This window comes from Trichosurus vulpecula, chromosome 1, assembly GCF_011100635.1.
Source record: "Trichosurus vulpecula isolate mTriVul1 chromosome 1, mTriVul1.pri, whole genome shotgun sequence".
In the NCBI taxonomy this organism is placed as follows: Eukaryota; Metazoa; Chordata; class Mammalia; order Diprotodontia; family Phalangeridae; genus Trichosurus; species Trichosurus vulpecula.
The window spans coordinates 363,066,057-363,084,720 of record NC_050573.1 but is presented as its reverse complement, the minus strand read 5'-3'; the positions used below and the strand labels follow the sequence as shown (position 1 = coordinate 363,084,720).

At 38.9% G+C, this 18,664-nt stretch overlaps 1 protein-coding gene across 3 annotated transcripts in view; it reads right to left on the bottom strand.

Annotated features, from left to right (window-relative positions):
* The window catches only part of FHOD3 (formin homology 2 domain containing 3), a 726,388-nt gene that overhangs the window by 605,379 nt on the left and 102,345 nt on the right, over positions 1–18,664 (bottom strand). For all 3 annotated transcript variants that reach the window (XM_036756241.1, XM_036756258.1, XM_036756249.1), the window contains exon 2: positions 16,850–16,956. In XM_036756241.1, coding sequence (XP_036612136.1) covers positions 16,850–16,956 — 107 coding nt within the window. The remainder of the gene's footprint in view (positions 1–16,849; positions 16,957–18,664) is intronic.

The window sequence follows — 18,664 nt, the reverse complement described above, 5'->3', positions numbered from 1 at the left end:
ATACACAGCTGCCTCTCGCTATTATAATCTGTAGGGAAATATTCATCCTACTTCTCAGCAGAGAGGCAGGAGATCATAAGGGCAGAGTGTTAAATACATTGTCAGATGCAGGAATCACAGTGTCAATTGATTTTACTGAACTATTTGTCTTGATTAGAAGAAAAGATTCAAATGAGGAGTGGGAGAATAGGAACCATGGAGAAAGCTTCAGACTTGGAGTCAGAAGATGTAGTTTCAAATCCTAAGTCAGGTTCTTACTACCTATGTAACCCTGGGCAAGTCACTTAACCCCTCTGTGCCTCGGCTTCCTCAAATGTAAAATGAAGAGAGTTCCATCCACTTCTAAGTCTATGATCCTATAACATCAGATGACTATAATTCAGGGTGTTCCAAAAGTATTAGTGCAGATTTAAATTACTAAACTTCACACTAAGACTTTTGGAACACCTTACACAACAATGAAAGATATCAATAAAAAAATTTTTTTTAATTTATCTAACCAACAATCGCTCACTTATAGCCATTTGATATCAATCATACTATGTGAGTCTCCCTTGCAGGGAATAATACATAACTGCGGGCCCCTAACACTCATAGTCTCAAAGATGTTAGAAATGATTACACAGAATAGACAATAAATAGTTCTATAAAAGATCTGGAAGTTTTTAGTGAAATACAAGCTAAAAATGAGACAACAGCATGACACAGCAGCCAAAAAGACACTAATGTGATCTTAGCATATATTAAGAGCATATGAGTGCCCAGAATGAGAGAGGGAACAGTTTGGTTGTATTCCCTCCTTGTCAGAGCTCTGTGTTCAATTCTGAGCACTACACTTTAGAAAGAAAAATGGTAGGCTGGATAGGCTGGATAAAGGAGGCAACGAGAATGGTCAGTCAGTCAATAAGCATTTATTACATGCTTTCTATGGGCAAAGCACTGTGCTAAGTACTTGGCATATGAAGAAAGGGAGGGAAATAGTACCTGCCTTTAGAAAGATCACATTCTAATGGGGGAAAGACAACATGTAAATAACTGAGTGCAAAAAAAAAGATATATCCAAACAAGATGGGAGACAATCTGAGGAGGGAAGGAACTAGCAGCCGAGGGGTACCAGAGCAGGCCTCCTGCAGTAGGTGGGATTTGAATTGAGTCTTGAAGGAGGTAGGGTGATAGGGTAAGGCATTCCAGGCATGGGTGTCAGTCAGTGCAAAGCCAAAGTGATAGGAGACAGAGTGTTGCGTTTGAAGAACTACAATTAGGCCAGTGTTGTGGACCACAAAGTGCATGTGGTCTGTAAAGCAGAAAACAAGAAAGGCAGGAATGGGTCAAGGTATGAAGAGCTTAAAATGCTAGAGGATGGTAGAAAGGGTCAAGATCATTCCAAACAAGGATCAGTAGAAGAAAATGGTGGTGTTTATCTTAGAAAAGAAAGGATCTAGAGGGAACTCAAGAGTTGTCTTCTGTAGTTGAAGCAGGTTGTGTGGAAAGGGCTTAGATTGTCCAGCATGGCTCTAAAGAGAACTAGAAATAAGGCGGGGGGGAAGGTGCAAGAAGAAAGAGTTAGTCTTAATGTTAAGAAAAATTTCCCAATAATTAGAAATATCCAAAATCTTTGCTAAATGTCTGTGTGAAAGTCAAGTAACCATTTGTTAAGGATACTGCAAAGAGGATTCTTGTTCAAGTGTGGGCTAGATTAGAATGACCTCTGAGGGCCCCACCAGGCTCATAAGCTATGTTATCAGAAGGCTGACAAATTGTAAGGAGAGTTAATAAAGTTGTATTACTCCCAAATTTAAAAATAAGGAACTATTTCCACAATAAACTGGACTGCAACCAAAAAATGTATCAGTAAAACCAGCTGCATTCTATATCATTAAAATTTGGGAAGAAGTTGGATAACCCCAAAAGTCAAGAGAAATTTGTGATAAAATGGCATCAACTGTAGAGGAATATATAGTATGAAAAACCCCAAGTGTGGAATTAAAAGACCTGGGTTTGAGTCCATAACTCAAAGTGGCAAGAGCCATTCACTAACTCTGTGAGTCACCAAGCCAATTAACTTTTCTGCACCTCACTCTAACCACCAGATTCACAAGATTGCTGTGGGGACCAGAAGAAACAATAAAGCTACTCTGCAACCAAAATGCAATATATAAATATGAGCTCTTACTAGTTTAAAGTCAAAAGAGGAAAGAGAGCTGCTTGATACCCACCTAAAGTAACTAAGCCAATGATACAGAGAGGAAGTAAAACTACATCAAATTTGTTATTGGAATAAAGCATGTTTGATGAGACTGAAGGTTTTGCTATGCTGATTTAGGACATAATGATTAAATTTTTTTCACAAGTTTATTAAAAAGGGAAAATCCATTGAAGATAAATGCAAATGATCTAAAATAGCTATTAAAATGAACCCATGGATTGTGGATATACTTGACTAACAGCTATAGACCTTAACAACAGACAAATGATGTCACTAAAAATTTGATAAAGCCACTAGGTCTCAAATATATTTTTAAAAGACTAATTGTGGACTTAAGAATACTGTAGAAAATAAGCTGTACGATGAACTGGAATAGATTTAGAATGACAGTCAATCATAGCAAAGATTAGAAATTCTGCTTTATCATAAAACTATAATACAATTAAACTTAGTGATAGATCTGTCACACTTGGGACATATTGCCAAAAAATAAGCAAAAAATCATGGAACATTGGCAGAGGAACAAAAACAAATGTGGAAACCAAGAAATATCAAAGTAAAGCCAGTTATTTTGGATACTGGAATGGTTTCACACACATTTGCTGGCCATATCACAGACATGAGGATCTCGCATATTTTGGTGGAGTCAGGGATATTTGGAGATCTCCTTAATAGAAGATGCATGCTAAACATTTTAAGGCAATGATTCATTTTAATGTTTTTTTCATTAATTTTGTTCCATACAGAAATCATAGTACTATTTTCAAACTTAAAGTTTGTTTAACAGTATTTCTAAAAATGCATAGGTGAAGAAAGTTGGAAACTTCTAGAAGTCTCTGGCTACAAGTTTCAAAGGCCAGGTTGTAAAATGGTGATGACACTTTGCACAAATGTATCTAAAGGGTTATCTGTGAGTGAAGTTTAGTTACTGCTGGCCATTTGATGGAGAGTATGCTGGGCTTTAAGTAAAAACTCTGCAGGCCCTGAAATGTCTTTGTTTGAGCAAAGAGTTGTGTATGTGTACTGAAGCAATCCTCTAAGTGGGAGCGAATAAAAGGTTTTCCCCAAAGAATAAAAGAAAGTTAAAGCTAACCAATACTGGATTTTAACCACCACTCTATTTGAAGAAAGGAAAAAGAGATTTCTGTAGGCAACAAATATTGGGCTAGATGGAAAATAGAAGATCCTTTAGCATATGTTCTTATAGCAGTCAAGTTTACTGACAAGAAAACCTATGTGTGTTTCCTTTTTCTTTTTATTCAGTTCTAACTAGTGTGTCATATGTATCCTGATCCATTTAATGTACAAATTAGAAATTAATTGATACATGAATGGCATTATTTTGAAACCTTTTTCTAGAAAAAAAAGGAATAACTGGATAGACAGTTTGTTGTAGAAATCATTCTCTCCATTACCCATACCTAAAAGAAAAGCCTAGCCGTGGGCTTAAAAAGCCAGAAACAAGCAACAACCTTTACCTGGTAACAGCTTCCGAAAGTGCCTAGGAAGAATTAACCTGACTCTGTGACGAAGTGTTACAATCTACACTTTGGGGGACCATGCGCAGCTAAGAACTTAGCACTGTGCTGTGCACAAAGCAAGCACTCCATAAATGCAAAGCCTATTAGTCGTCTCAGAACAACAGAAAGGGAAAAAGGTAGTTCATCTGACAGCCTTTTTTCCTTAAAAAAAAACCTCAAACCCTGTGGTATAATCTATAAAATGATGGGGCGGAGCCAAGATGGCAGCTGGAAAGCAGGGACCAGCTTGAGCTCCCTGCCGAGTCCCTCCAAAAACCTATAGAAAATGGCTCTGAACCAATTCTAGAGCGGCGGAACCCACAGAACAGCGGAGAGAAGCAGGGCTCCAGCCCAGGACAGCCTGGATGGTCTCTGGGTGAGGTCTATTCCACACGGAGCTGGGAGCTGGGAGCTGGGAACAGAGTGGAGCAGAGCTCAGCCTGAGTGGCATGGGGCCCTGGTGCCCTGTGTCAGTGAGCTGCAGCAGTTGCCGGTCTTCTCAACCCACAAACACCAAAGACTGCAGAGAAGGTTAGTGGGAAAAGCTGCGGGAGTGGAAGGAGTTCGCGGTTCGGCTTCCAGCCCCAGGGGCAGCGGAGGTGGGGCAGCTACAGTTGCTGCTGCTTCTGGCCCCAGGCCCACTTGGTGGGAGGAATTAAGTGGCAGATCAGAGCAGGAGTGCAACAGCCTGCTGAAGATCTAAGCCTAGTTCAGGTTGGGGATTCTTGGGGAAGGAGTAGTGAGGGTGTGACAGAGCTGGCACCTCCCCCCCAAACGTGGAACATAGAACTCGTTAGTCTACAAGCAGTCATACCCCACTGAAAAACTCAAGGGTCAAGTTGGTTGGGAATATGGCCAGGCAGCGAAAGCACACCCAGATTCAGTCTCAGACTGTGGATTCTTTCTTTGGTGACAAAGCAGACCAAAACATACAGCCTAAAGAAGACAACAAAGTCATAGAGCCTACAACAAAAGCCTCCAAGAAAAACATGAACTGGTCCCAGACCATGGAAGAACTCAAAAAGGATTTGGAAAAGCAAGTTAGAGAAGTAGAGGAAAAATTGGGAAGAGAAATGAGAAGGATGCGAGAAAACCATGAAAAACAAGTCAATGACTTGCTAAAGGAGACCCAAAAAAATACTGAAAAATACACTGAAGAAAACAACACCTTAAAAAACAGATTAACTCAAATGGCAAAAGAGCTCCAAAAAGCCAATGAGGAGAAGAATGCCTTAAAAAGCAGAATTAGCTAAATGGAAAAGGAGGTCCAAAAGACCATTGAAGAAAATACCACCTTAAAAATAGATTGGAGCAAGTGGAAGCTAGTGACTTTATGAGAAATCAAGATATTATAAAACAGAAACAAAGGAATGAAAAAATGGAAGACAATGTGAAATATCTCATTGGAAAAACCACTGACCTGGAAAATAGATCCAGGAGAGATAATTTAAAAATTATTGGACTACCTGAAAGTCGTGATAAAAAAAGAGCCTAGACATCATCTTTCAAGTAATTAGCAAGGAGAACTGCCCTGATATTCTAGAGCCAGAGGGTAAGATAGAAATTGAAAGAATCCACCAATCACCTCCTGAAAAAGATCCCAAAAAGAAAACTCCTAGGAATATTGTTGCCAAATTCCAGAGCTCCCAGATCAAGGAGAAAACATTGCAAGCAGTCAGAAAGAAACACTTTGAGTATTGTGGAAACACAATCAGGATAATCCGAGATCTGGCAGCTTCTACATTAAGAGATCGAAGGGCTTGGAATATGATATTCCGGAGGTCAATGGAGCTAGGATTAAAACCTAGAATCACCTACCCAGCAAAACTGAGTATCATGCTCCAAGGCAAAATATGGACTTTTGCTAAAATAGAGAACTTTCAAGCTTTCTCAGTGAAAAGACCAGAACTGAATAGAAAATTTGACTTTCAAACACAAGAATCAAGAGAAGCATGAAAAGGTAATCAAGAAACAGAAATTGCAAGAGACTTACTAAAGTTGAACTGTTTTGTTTACATTCCTACATGGAAAGATGATGTGTATGATACATGGGACGTCAGTATTAGGGTAGCTGAAGGGAATATGCATATATATATATATATACATATATATATATATGTGTGTGTGTGTGTGTGTTTATGTATATATAGGTGAATGTGTATGTATGTATATATCTATGTGTGTGTGTATATATATATATATGTATATATATATATATAAAAGAGAGCAGACAGGGTGAGTTGAAGATGAAGGGAAGATATCTAAAAGAAATAAAATCAAATTAAGGGATGAGAGAGCAACATACTGAGAGAGAGAACTAGGGAGAGATAGAATGGGGTGGATTATCTCACATAGAGGTGGCAAGAGGAAACAGTTCTGTGGGAGGAGGGGAGAGGGCAGGTGAGGGGGGAATGAGTGAACCTTGCTCTCATCAGAGTTGGCCTGAGGAGGGAATACCATGCATACTCAATTGGGTATCTTACCCCACAGGAAAGAAGAGGGAGGAAGACAAAAAAAAATAAAAGGGGGGGATGATGGAGGGGAGGGCAGATGGGGGTGGAGGTAATCAAAAACAAACACTTTGGAAAGGGGACAGGGTCAAGGGAGAAAATTCAATAAAGCGGGATGGGTTGGGAAGGAGCAAAATATAGTTAGTCTTTTACAACATGAGTATTGTGGAAGGGTTATACATAACGATACACATGTGGCCTAGGTTGAATTGCTTGACTTCTTAGGGAGGGGGCGTGGGAAGGGAAGAGGGAAGAGAATTTGGAACTCAAAGTTTTAAAAACAGATGTTCAAAAACAAAAAAAAAAGTTTTTACATGCAACTAGAAAATAAGATACACAGGCAATGGGGTGTAGAAATTTATCTTGCCCTACAAGAAAGGAAGGGAAAAGGGGATGAGAGGGGAGAGGGGTGATAGAGGGGAGGGCTGACTGGGGAACAGGGCAACCAGAATATATGCCATCTTGGAGTGGGGGGGAGGGTAGAAATGGGGAGAAAATTTGTAATTCAAACTGTTGTGAAAATCAATGCTGAAAACTAAATATGTTAAATAAATAAATTTAAATTTAAAAAAATCTATAAAATGATGAGGCTGCTTTTTATTATAGCTTGAGAAAATTAGTCTTAAACTGACAGTCTCTGACAGACCTGGGAAAGACCCTAGAGATCATCTGCTACAATTTCCTTATCTTACAGGTACAGAAACTGGTATCCTGAGAATCCAGGGCAATGTAGATTTTTAGTGGCAGACCTGAACAAAGATCAGAACTGTTTTCTTAACATACATACGTAGACATATATGCATAACATATGTGCATATATATATATATAACAGACATACGTATACACACGTAAACTATGATTAGACTGAGGTGGAACACTCCCTTACAATTGTATTGTCCCTATATATGTATACATGTTGTTGTTGTTCAGTGGTTTCAAGTTGTGTCCAACTCTTCATGACACCATGGGTGGTTTCCTTGGCAGAGATACTGGAGTGGTTTGCCATTTCCTTCTCCAGTTCATTTGACAGATGAGGAAAGTGAGGCAAACAGGGTTAAAAGTGACTTGCCCAAACAACTCTTAGATACCACATCTCTCCTGTGAGATTGGCTAAAATAACAAAACAGGAAAATGATAAATGCTGGAGAGGATGTGGGAAAATTGGAACATTGTTACATTGCTGGTGGAGTTGTGAACTGATCCAGCCATTCTGGAGAGCAATTTGGAACTATGCCCAAAGGGCTATAAAAATGTCCATACCCTTTGACCCAACAATACCACTTCTAGGGTGGTATCCCAAAGAGATCACACAAGCGGGAAAAGGACCCATATGTACAAAAATATTTATAGTGGCTCTTTTGTGGTAGCTAAGAATTGGAAATCAAAGAGATGCCCATCAATTGGGGAATGGCTGAACAAGCTGTGGTATATGAAGGTAATGGAATACTATTGTGCTATAAGAAATGAGGATGATATGGACTTCGTAACAACCTGGAAAAACCTACACGACATAATGCTGAGTGAGCGGAGCAGAGCCAGGAGAACATTATACACAACCACAGATATATGGATTCTGTGAGGACCAACCCTGACAGACTTCGCTCTTCTCAGCAACACAATGTGCAAAGACAACTCCAAAGGACTCACGATGGAGAATGCTATCTACATCCAGAGAAAGAACTATGAAGTATGAATGCAGATTGAAGCACACTTCGTGCTAGCCTTTTCCCCTCTTTTTTTTCTTTTTCTCTCTTTTGTTTTTGTTTTTGGGTTGGTTTTCTTTTTTGGCCCTGTTTCTTCTTTCTCATGATTCATTTCATTGATCACAATTCTTCTCCATAACTTGACTAGTGTGTAAATTAATTCAATGTGAAGTTATACGTGGAAGTTATATGGGATTCCATTCCATCTTGGGGAGGGAGGGGGGAAGGAGGGAAGAAAATCTGAAATTCAAAATTATGTAGAACCGAGTGTTGTAAACTAAAAATTAAGAAAAATTTTTAAAAAAGGGAAAAAAGTGACTTGCCCAAGGTCACACAGCTAGTTAAGTGTCTAAGGCCAGATTTGAACTCAGGTCTTCCTGACTCCAGGCCTGGCACTCTATCCACTGTGCCACCTAGCTGCCCATGTGTATATATACATGTACATATACATATACACATACATATAGGGGTATGTATACACACAGGGACAATCTAATTGTAAGGGTGTGCTCCATCCTGATCTAATCACAGTTTAAGTGATTTAAGTTTGTATCCAGTCTCTCCATGGACCCAGGTAGGGAAGAGGGAGCACCAGACTTTGTAGGGCAAGGATGTACCTTGTCTGAATTCTTCTTACTATACTATGTCAGGAAATGCCCTTTCATCTCAATAAATGCCCCTTTTTTAAAAGTTAATTGTTTGTACAACTGAAAATTAATGGGAAGGATACTGGATGGGAGCTCCTGAATTACAGCACTAGAAACTCCAATGCTTCAGGGTATCCCTGGAACCATAAAAAGAGGAGGAGTCAGCCACCCTCCCAGGACTCACCCTGATAACCCTAATGAGATTTGAGGAAGGAGCCCCAGAGGGGATGTGATTTCCTTACTTTACCTGTAGTCATCTTACATCATACATTCGACTCACAGATTCACCACTCTCACAACAGAGCAGGATGGGGTTGCTCCTCTTTTAGACTGTTTTTTTTTTCACTTGTTTCCTTTTTGACCTTCATGTTATGTCAGGGTTGAAAATAAATAAGAGGCTCGAATCTAAAAGATTCCTCCTATCTAAACTTTAACAACTAAAGTCTTAAATGAAATTTTCAAATATTCACATATTTTAAGTATGTTCCCAATTATGACATCAATGAAAATATTCTGAATATGAGTCTCCTACAGTCAAATCAAGAGGAAAAAAATAGACATGAGTTCAAATGTACTTGGATAACCTTTTAAAAGAGACTTTGAATAGTCCATCTAAATCATCCTCCTAAAACTAGCTTTGAGTTTTCAGAAGGGGAGAAAGTTTTTGTAAGTTGGGTGCATAATCATTATTCATTACAGCTAACATTTGGTTTTAGAAATGTAAAATTTATAATACATAATAAAATTACATTTTTATGCTCTGATATATGTATGTTTCATAATAAATTAAGTCCTACCATATAATCATAGAATTTAGAATCCTATAATTTTAAAACTAGAAGAAAACTTAGAAAATAATATCTGACATTTATCTATTATCATTTTACGAATAAGGAAACAGCCCCAGAACATCACTGGATTTCAAATTTACTGCTGGAGGGATCCTTAGAAATCATCTAATTCAACTTCACCATTTTACAGCTAGGGAAACCAAGGCATGAGGAGGCTTAAGTGCCTTGCAAAAGATCTACCCTGCAGAAGGTAGAAGTGGAAGAGGCAGACTGGACCCCAGGGCCTCTGAATCTAAAGCTAGTTACTCTCTGGGAAATTGGCCATTAATGGCAGAACCCAGGCTTCTTTGTTCTTCGAATCTTTTTGTTCCACACTTTCCTGATGTTGCTAATTTCTGCAACCTTAGGAATAAATTAGCATATTTTGTTCTACTTTAACTAATATAAATAATTACTTTGTCCTTCACGTTTGAAGGTCTTTTCCCTCTACCCTTCATTAGTCAAATACATGTGGCTTGAATGATCATTCAAAACAATGAGTGAGTTAATTTTTACCCTCTGCATTATAGTCATAACTAGGTTGAAGACAAAAAGCAAGGAAACAAAATCCCTCACTATGCAAAATCCACATAAAATATTGCATGGAAAATATTACCACTTTTATATGGCCTGTTGTACTTAATTATTTTGTATTTAAAATGTTCACTATCATTTTGTTACATTAAAAAAAATCTACAAAAAACTTAATAGGTTAGGAGTTGTAGGCCAGTAAATATGATTTGCCTCATGAGGGCTATTTCTAATTAAGAAGAAATTATTCTTTAACTCAATGAGTTCTTGAGTAGTATTGACCTTCCTAACAACACATAACTAAAAGAGGTATTGGGAGAGCCCCCCAGGGCCACTGCCCCTGGGAATGTAACAATTCAATTTCACAAGAACAAGGCATTGTGCTGGCCTTGTACAGGCAGACAATAAGCATTTATAAACATATAGATACAAAGAAAGTCCCTGTGTTCAGGCAGCATACTTATTTTGCTGGGTGCATGGGGAATACATGTATAACCATTAACATAACACACATACGTAAAATAATTTCTAGAAGGAGAAATTAATAAGGTGAGGAAGGATACGTCCTGAAAGGACAGCAGTTGGCACTTGAGCCACGAGTTAAAGGATGCTAGGGATTGGGACAGCTAGGTGGAGCAGCGGATAGAGCACTGGGCCTGGAGTGATGCTAGGGATTGGGACAGCTAGGTGGAGCAGCGGATAGAGCACTGGGCCTGGAGTCAGGAAGACTCATCATCCTGAGTTCAAATCTGGCCTCAGACACTTACTAGCTGTGTGACCCTGGGCAAGTCACTTAACCCAGTGACACCAGCCTCCTTGCCCAAGCCACTCCATCTCCTGATTCTCTGGCCATTTTCCCTGGCTGTCCTTCCTATTTGGAATGCCTTTCCTCCTCTGCCTCCTGACTTCCCTGCTAAGTACCAGCTAAAGAATCAAATCTTCTACAAGAAGCCTTTCCCAATCTTCTGTAATTCTAGTGCCTTCCTCTGTTGATTATTTTCAATTATCCTGTAGATAACCTATTTATACATAAATGTTTGCCTATATCCCCCCAATCGACTGTGAATTCCTTGAGAGTTGTTGGTTAAACTATTCCAGGATAGAGTTTGATCACAGGATTCAACTACTTCAATTGGCCCCACCCCCATTTTACAGATAAGGATACTGAGGTTCAGAGAGGTTAATTGACTGACTCAAATTCACAGTTATAAAATAATCATTGCAGGGATTCAAGTCCAGATCTCCAACCAAATCCACTATACAAGGGTTCTTTGCCAGTCTGGTGAATCCTACAGATTACTTCTCAGAATAAAGTCTTGAAATGCATAAAATAAAACACAGAAGATCGCAAAGGAAACCAATTACATTGAAATAAATTTATCAAAATATATGTTTAAAAGTCAAGTTCACACACCTCCCAGTTAAGAATCCCTCCCTACCTCAGTCTGTCTCCCAAACAAAAACCAAACCTTTCAGCATGAACTGTGAGCATACTTTCCACAAACGTGCCTGCATTGCTAGACATGAAATATATCTTACCACCACATTTCTAACAGTGCAGACACAGATGAAGATAAACAGTGCTGGCCCTTGTCAAGATTGTGAAATCAGTAAAGCTTATCTCCAACCTCCATTTCTCCCTTTCCCTTTCTCCCACCTTCAAACTCCAAGCAGAGGTGTTTTACAATCCCCTTCCCTTTATTAAAACCGGAAAGGATCTGATAACCATCAAATACACTTTAAATAAAGCATTTCACATCAATGTCTGTAGATCCCCTAAGGATTTGTATTTTAAAACCTTTTATCTCTAAGGCCTGTAAGCCTTTGTCTACTGTTAAAAGAATTTCAAGCTACAGTGAGGGAGATAACTTTAGAGAGAAGGGAACAGGGAAAACTTCCACTTTGCCCAGAAATCATACTAACCCCAAAGTGCCTACCCTGAAGATAAATCTGATCTATTCTTCTGGGGAGAGTGAGTCAAAAGAAATAGTAAGATGCATGGGCCAACCCTCTCCCTTTCCCATCTGTTTACTATAAGATAAAAGGAATATAGTCTGTTTTCATTGTGCCCTCTCTCCTTTTCTAGACCACTATGCTAATTTCCCTGACCTAGGTCCTGGGTTTCCTCCCTCTTCTACCAACAGCAAGGCATCTGAAACTCAAACAATCCAGCCTCGGAACACAGAACATAGATTATAATAGTGGTGATGATAGTGGTGATGATAAAACATTCTGTGGCATTACATAAAATGGTTACAGGACTGGTATTAAACCCCCGTTAAAAAAACAAACAGACCTTTCATTGTATGGAAGACGGACTGGAGTAGGGAGAGGTTTGAGGTAGGCAGACCAAATAAAGGACTATTATTATAGAGGTGATGAGGGCCTGAACTAGTGTGAGTGGAGCACAGAGGATAAAGAGGATAAATATGAAGGCAGAGATGACAAGATCTGGTGATTGGTTGGATAAGTGAGGTGAATTGGTGTGGTACCTGTGTGGAAAAGGGAAAGGGGACCTATGAGAAAGATGTTGAGACAGAAACAATGATGCCTGGCAACTACTAGGATATGTCGGATGAGTGACAATGAGAAGCTGAGGATGACATCATGATTTTGAACTTGGGTAACAAGAAGGATGATGGTGCCCTCAACAGTCAGAGGAAAGTTTGGAAGAGGAATGGGTTTAGAAGAAAATATAGTAAGTTCTGTTTTAGAACTGTGGAGTTGAATGTTGAAATATTAAATTCTGTTTTAGAAATGTCAATGTCTATAGGACACCCAATCCGAAATGCCCAATAAAAAGTTGATGATAAGAGACTAGAGTTCAGTACAGAAACTAGAGCTGAATACATAGATCTGGGAGTCATCTACATGGAAATACTTGAACTCATGAAAGCTAATGAGGTCACCAATTACAAGAGAGTAGTAAGAAAAAAGGAGAGGGCCCAGGACATGGCCTTAGGTTTCACCAACAGTTAGGGGATATGTTGCAGGGGAAAGTCTACCAAAAAAGTCTGAGGAGTGGTTAGATAGGCAGGAGAACCAAGAGAGAAGAATCTAGTCAATCAGTAAAAATCTATTAAGTACCCACCACATGCCACACAAGTGTGCTAAGTGCTGGGGATATGAAGAAAGGCAAAAGACTATCCCCATTCTCAAGGTGCTCACAATCAAAAGGAGGCAACAACATGCAAACAACTAATGTACAAACAAGCTACAGACAGGATAAACTGGAGATAATGAATAGAGGGAAAGCACCAGAACTAAGGGAGATCAGGAAAGGTTTCCTGTAGGAGGTGGGATTTTAGCTGGGGTTAGAAGGAAGCCAGGATACAGAGACAAGAAAGGCAAGCATTCCAGGCATGAGGGACTATCAGTGAAAATCCCTGGAGTCAGGAGATAGATTGTCTTCTTTAATGAATAGCAAGAAGGCTGGTATCTCTGGTACCCAGACTATGTGGTGGAACATAAGGTTTAGTAAAAAGACTGGAAAGTCAGCAGTGACTGTTATGAACATACTTGTTGTCCCTCCCAGTTTTGTTACCTCTGTAAATCTAACAAGCATGTTTCTATACATTTGGTTATATCACTGATAAAAAGTCTTCAAATGGATAAAACTATACACGGAGCACTATGGCATGGCACTAGAAAATTTCCTCATTAACAAATTTGCCTTAATCAAACCTTTTCGGTAGGGTTATTCAACTACCTATTAATTCAATTTTATACCATCATCCCAGACACATCTCTACACCTTGTGCTCAAGAAAATAAAATTCCAAATGCTTGAATACATCTTCAATAAATCTGTGAACTCACTGATATGGTGGGAACATCGTCATCATCACCATCATCACCACAGTTAACATCTGTATAGCATTTACTGTGTTCTAAGCACTGTGCTAAGGGTGTTACAAATATTTTCTCATTTAATCCATACAACAAATCTTGGAGTAGTTGTTATTACTCTCCCCATTTTACAGTGGAGGAAACCAAGGTAAGCAGAGGTTAAGTCACTTGCCCAAAGCATATAGCTAGTAAGTGTCTGGGGCTGGATTTGAACTCCACTATGGAGGAAGATGGCACCACCTAGCTGTACTGTGCCATGTAGTTGGATTTCTTCCAACTTCCAAGTCTTAGTTATTGAATGGGCATGGCCTCAGACAAACTGAGACCTGGGAAAGACCTTAATTTAGAAAGGCCAACATCACCCACTGCATCCTGGACCATTGCCAATCATCTTGACTCTTGTCTCATCACTGGACTCCAATAACTCTGGAGGAGAAAGTATCTCTGATGACTCTGCACAGCTCTGCCTCATTTAAACCCAATTCACAGGCAAGACAAGACATCACCCTCATGGTGTCATTGGTCCTCCTTTTCCAGACTGAAGGAATAGCAACAACAATACACAGTGCACTCCATGAAGACCTTCTCATCCATGCAACTCTTGTTCATAGGCTGCCATAAATCTCTGAATAAGACCCAATCACCCAATACCTGGAGGCCTGTTTCTAAGTGTTTTAATAATAATAATTATAGATAGGCAGTATGGTATAGTGGATATAGTGCTTGACTTGGAGTCAAGTAGATTTGGGTTCAAATTGTACCCCTAGCACTTACCAGCTGTGTGACCATGGTCAAGTCGCACACTGTGCCTCAGTCAACTACCAGTGACTTATATAAAGAGTCAGAGAAAGGCCTTAATCTTCAGTAGGAGTTCCCACACTGGTGGGAAATTACAAATCCTTTTCATATTCTTGTATTTTTTAAAAAAGAATGGTATCTGGCATTTAAGTGATACCTTATTGTTATAAAACATCTTAAATTCACTATTTAAGCCTTGTAAGAGAAAGATTTGGGGCTGGACTTGTGGTTTCAGTGCTATGGGAACTCTCAACAAGGAAACTAGCTCGATTAATAGAGTCATCACTTGCTCTGTGATTTATAGTCTTAGAGTTGCCTGTGTGATAAGTTTAAGATCAAAAGCCAGTATGTGTCAGAGAAAGGACTTGAACCTAGGTCTTACTAACTCTAAGGCAGGTTCATTATCCATCCAGCAGAATAAGGAAAATAGAAATGGGACTATTATTTCCATTTAATATATAAAAGAAACAGAAACTTGGCCAAGTTAAGTTTAAGCATTATATTGTGAGCTCCTAGAGGGCAGAGACTATCTTTTGCCTTTCTTTGTATCTCCAATGCATGGTACAGTATCTGGCTCATAGTAGATGCTTAATAAATGTCTGTAGACTGATTCACTGAAATGGCCAGTTTAGGGAATGAACCCATGTCTTTTAACTCAAAATGCAATGTTCTTTCCAAAACACTGCGCACCTGAAATCAAAATATGTCTCTGGTATGGCCCTGATCTAGTGACTGTATCAAAAGGAAATCAGATTAATTTAGTATGGCTTATTATGATTAGTTATCCTAATATCCAAAAGACTTTCAAAAAAAGTACATTTTATAAAGTCATTTTGTTTGATCTCAACAGCAGTTCTGTGAAGTAGGAAAAGCAAATATGAATCAGAATTTCAGAGTTAGAAATCAGATCACTGAGGTAGTTTCCTGCCCCCATTTCTGGATTGTCCCCTTGGCTCTCAGGGACCAATCTACAACAGAGCTGTGTGATGGCTGCTTACAGGAGCAGGCAACTGAGGACACCCTGGCTAAGGCAGGAAGGGTAGCAGTAGAGACCCAGGGCAGACCCAAGAGAAGACAGAGCTCTCAATGCCATGGAGAAAATGAGGAAATGAGAAAAGAGCACTACGCTTGATTATTAGGGAATCATTAGTGACCCCTCTCCCAAAAGTGCTAGTCACAACAGACTTGGCCTATTGAGAGCTTCTCCTCTCACCTTCTTTCACTATAATGTCATCATATATGTATACATATATGTACATACACATACACACATATATACGTATATATAAATCTTTTATATATATACATATATAATGTCATATTTTATCCTATCTGCCAGAGAAGTGAATTTTATGCTACAATGTTTGCAGCACAGTCTATATATTTTTACCTTTACTGCTTTTTTTTGTTTGAAAACTATTAGACATTTAGATAGCTGATTTTTTTTAAAATAACAGCCCACATTTAAGTAGCTCTTTAAGATTTTCATGGTGCTATTAAATCACTTCTAATCTCACCATCGTTCTGGTAACTCAAACCTCTACTGATGCCATCTCCCTCAGCTACCTCTTCTCTCTGATTGGATGGAGGGTAGAGTACCAAACTCCTCCCAATGCCTTCCATTTACAGAGGGCAGAAACTGGACTTTCTGGCTCACTCCACTCTGCATCTGTTGTTCCGCCTTGTCTCAACTTCATGGAACAAGATGCCCATGCCCCCTCGCTGATTATCCCATGGTCTTCCTCTCCCTCTTCCCTCACTTTCCTGCCTCCTTTTGGGCATCTCCCTCTATTAGACTGTAAGCTCCTTGAGGGCAAAGACTGGTTTGATTATTGTGAACCCAGCACTTAGCACAGTAACTGGCACTTAGTAGGTGCTTAATAAATGTTTATTGGAAAGGACTGGATTAAACTGGTACCTAGGACATGGGCCCAGGAGAAAGCATAAAGACTCACAATGCCAGGCAGGAGAGGTTCTTCTCAACGTAACAAACCTCAACAAACCACAACCTCTTGCCATTCACCAGAAAGAGAAACTGATCCCAAAACCACCCCCAACTAAACCATGGAGGATGCTCATCTTTTATGTTTACTCTTCTCTTCAGTAATTGTGAGAGATGAAACAAATAAAACTAGGGCCTCTGAAGTTTCTCTTCACCATTTCAGTGCATTACATTTAAAATCCATTTTCACAAATGTAATCCACATTCCCTGATAACATGATATTTTATCAAATCTACTGAGAACCATGCTTACCCAGCATCCTCCTGGAAGCCTTCCAGTTCATCTCTTTGCTCAGCTAAAGTTGATTCCAAATCCAAATATGTGCCATTGTGAGAAAGCTGAAGTGTGCAGTCATCAAGCTAGAAAAGAAAACAACACAGGAGACTTATGGATTGATACAATCTGCTATGGGAAAGAAGAAAAAACCCCAACAACTTTGTCTTTTCAGAAATTTCATTATGCTCCATTTAAATGTTTTCAAAGTTATATTATGCTGCATACACTTTGATTAAAACCAAAACCTCTACTGCTAAAACATGTTGAGTAAAAAGTGTTCTAGAATAATAATATCGGACATTATGTAATAATTAAGGTTTGCAAAGTACTCTACAAACATTATCTCATATTGAACTTAGAAGGACAAATGAAGGGTTTGGTTTGTTTGGTTTTTTCATTTATAAATTGTAAGTTAGCCATTAGCATTCACTTGGAATGAAGCTATTGCTTACAGAAAAAAAGTTTGTAAGGGCTTTTGATACCAAGCTGCCCTGAATCTCCAAAACACTTGATCTAAAGCAACAGCAATAAGTTAAAAGCACTTTTTACTTCATGCATAAAGATTTAATGTAATTAGTAAGTGTCTTATTTAAAGCTGAGCAAGTAAACAGCCAATCTAGAACTCAAATCTGTAGATTTATCTTCTGACTAATAAAATTTCTACTTTGTCATTTTGTATGAGGCACTATGAATGATGAGCTATAAAACAGTCCTTGCCCTTAAGAAATTTGTAATCTAATTGAGAAAGCTCAGTAAATCCATTAAAAAGGGTAATAAATTATAAGCACCAAATGAATTAATATAGACGATCAAAATATACACAAAACAAAACTGCCATATCCACACTTCCATCATTAAACAAATAACATTTTAGAATAATGGAAAATGAGTTTCAGTTACAGTCTCTGATTCTATTTTTCACTACCATTCTCAATAGAGCTTGATTTGAGGATCCTGTTCTCGAGCAGTTTCTTTGTATTCTGCATACCTTACTATTCAGTTTTAGTGTAATTGTGGAAACAACAATTATTTCTGAAAAATGGCAATTAACATGACTTGGTCAAAAAAGAATAGGACTGACAATGGATAGTCAGGAGAGGGAGTTAGTGTTTCCTGTATGAACCCTTTCCTGAGTCTCCCCACCCAACTGCTAATGCTTTGTCTTACCTGAAAATACTTTGTATTATTTATCTATCTATATGTTATATGCCCTGGACACTAAGTGGAATGTAGACTTGTTGAGGGCATAGACTTTCATTTCTGTCAGCACCTACCATGGATCTTGCACATCCTGACTGCATTTGATAAATGTGTGCCAAATTGTTACATTTTGTTGAGGAAGTGATCAGGGCAATATGCAATAATAAACTGAATGTTAGACAACACGTAGGCAGCATAATGGAGCTCTAGAAATCTGAAGAGGTGGTGTTCCAACACGTGTGGGAAGCACCATGTCAAAGAAGTCTGGCTTCAGGCAATTATATAAAGACTTAGGTAGGAAGACTATGTCGGAAGATTTGGCAAGGATACCCAGGAAGAGTAGGGGGAGTGAAAGAGGAATCTAGCCTCATAAAAGCTGGAATAGTAGGCAAAGACTCTAGGCAGAGACTAAAACAAAGACCAGTTATTAGAACTGGGATAGAAAGAAATAACTTGGTCACAAAGAACAAAGCAAGGGACCAAGCTACTGGAACTAGATACAAAGGCAAAGAAAAACAATCAACCAGCTAAGCAATCATAAGCCACCAAGTTATAAAATGAAGGGTCTTTCTATCTTCCTTGCCTTGGGGC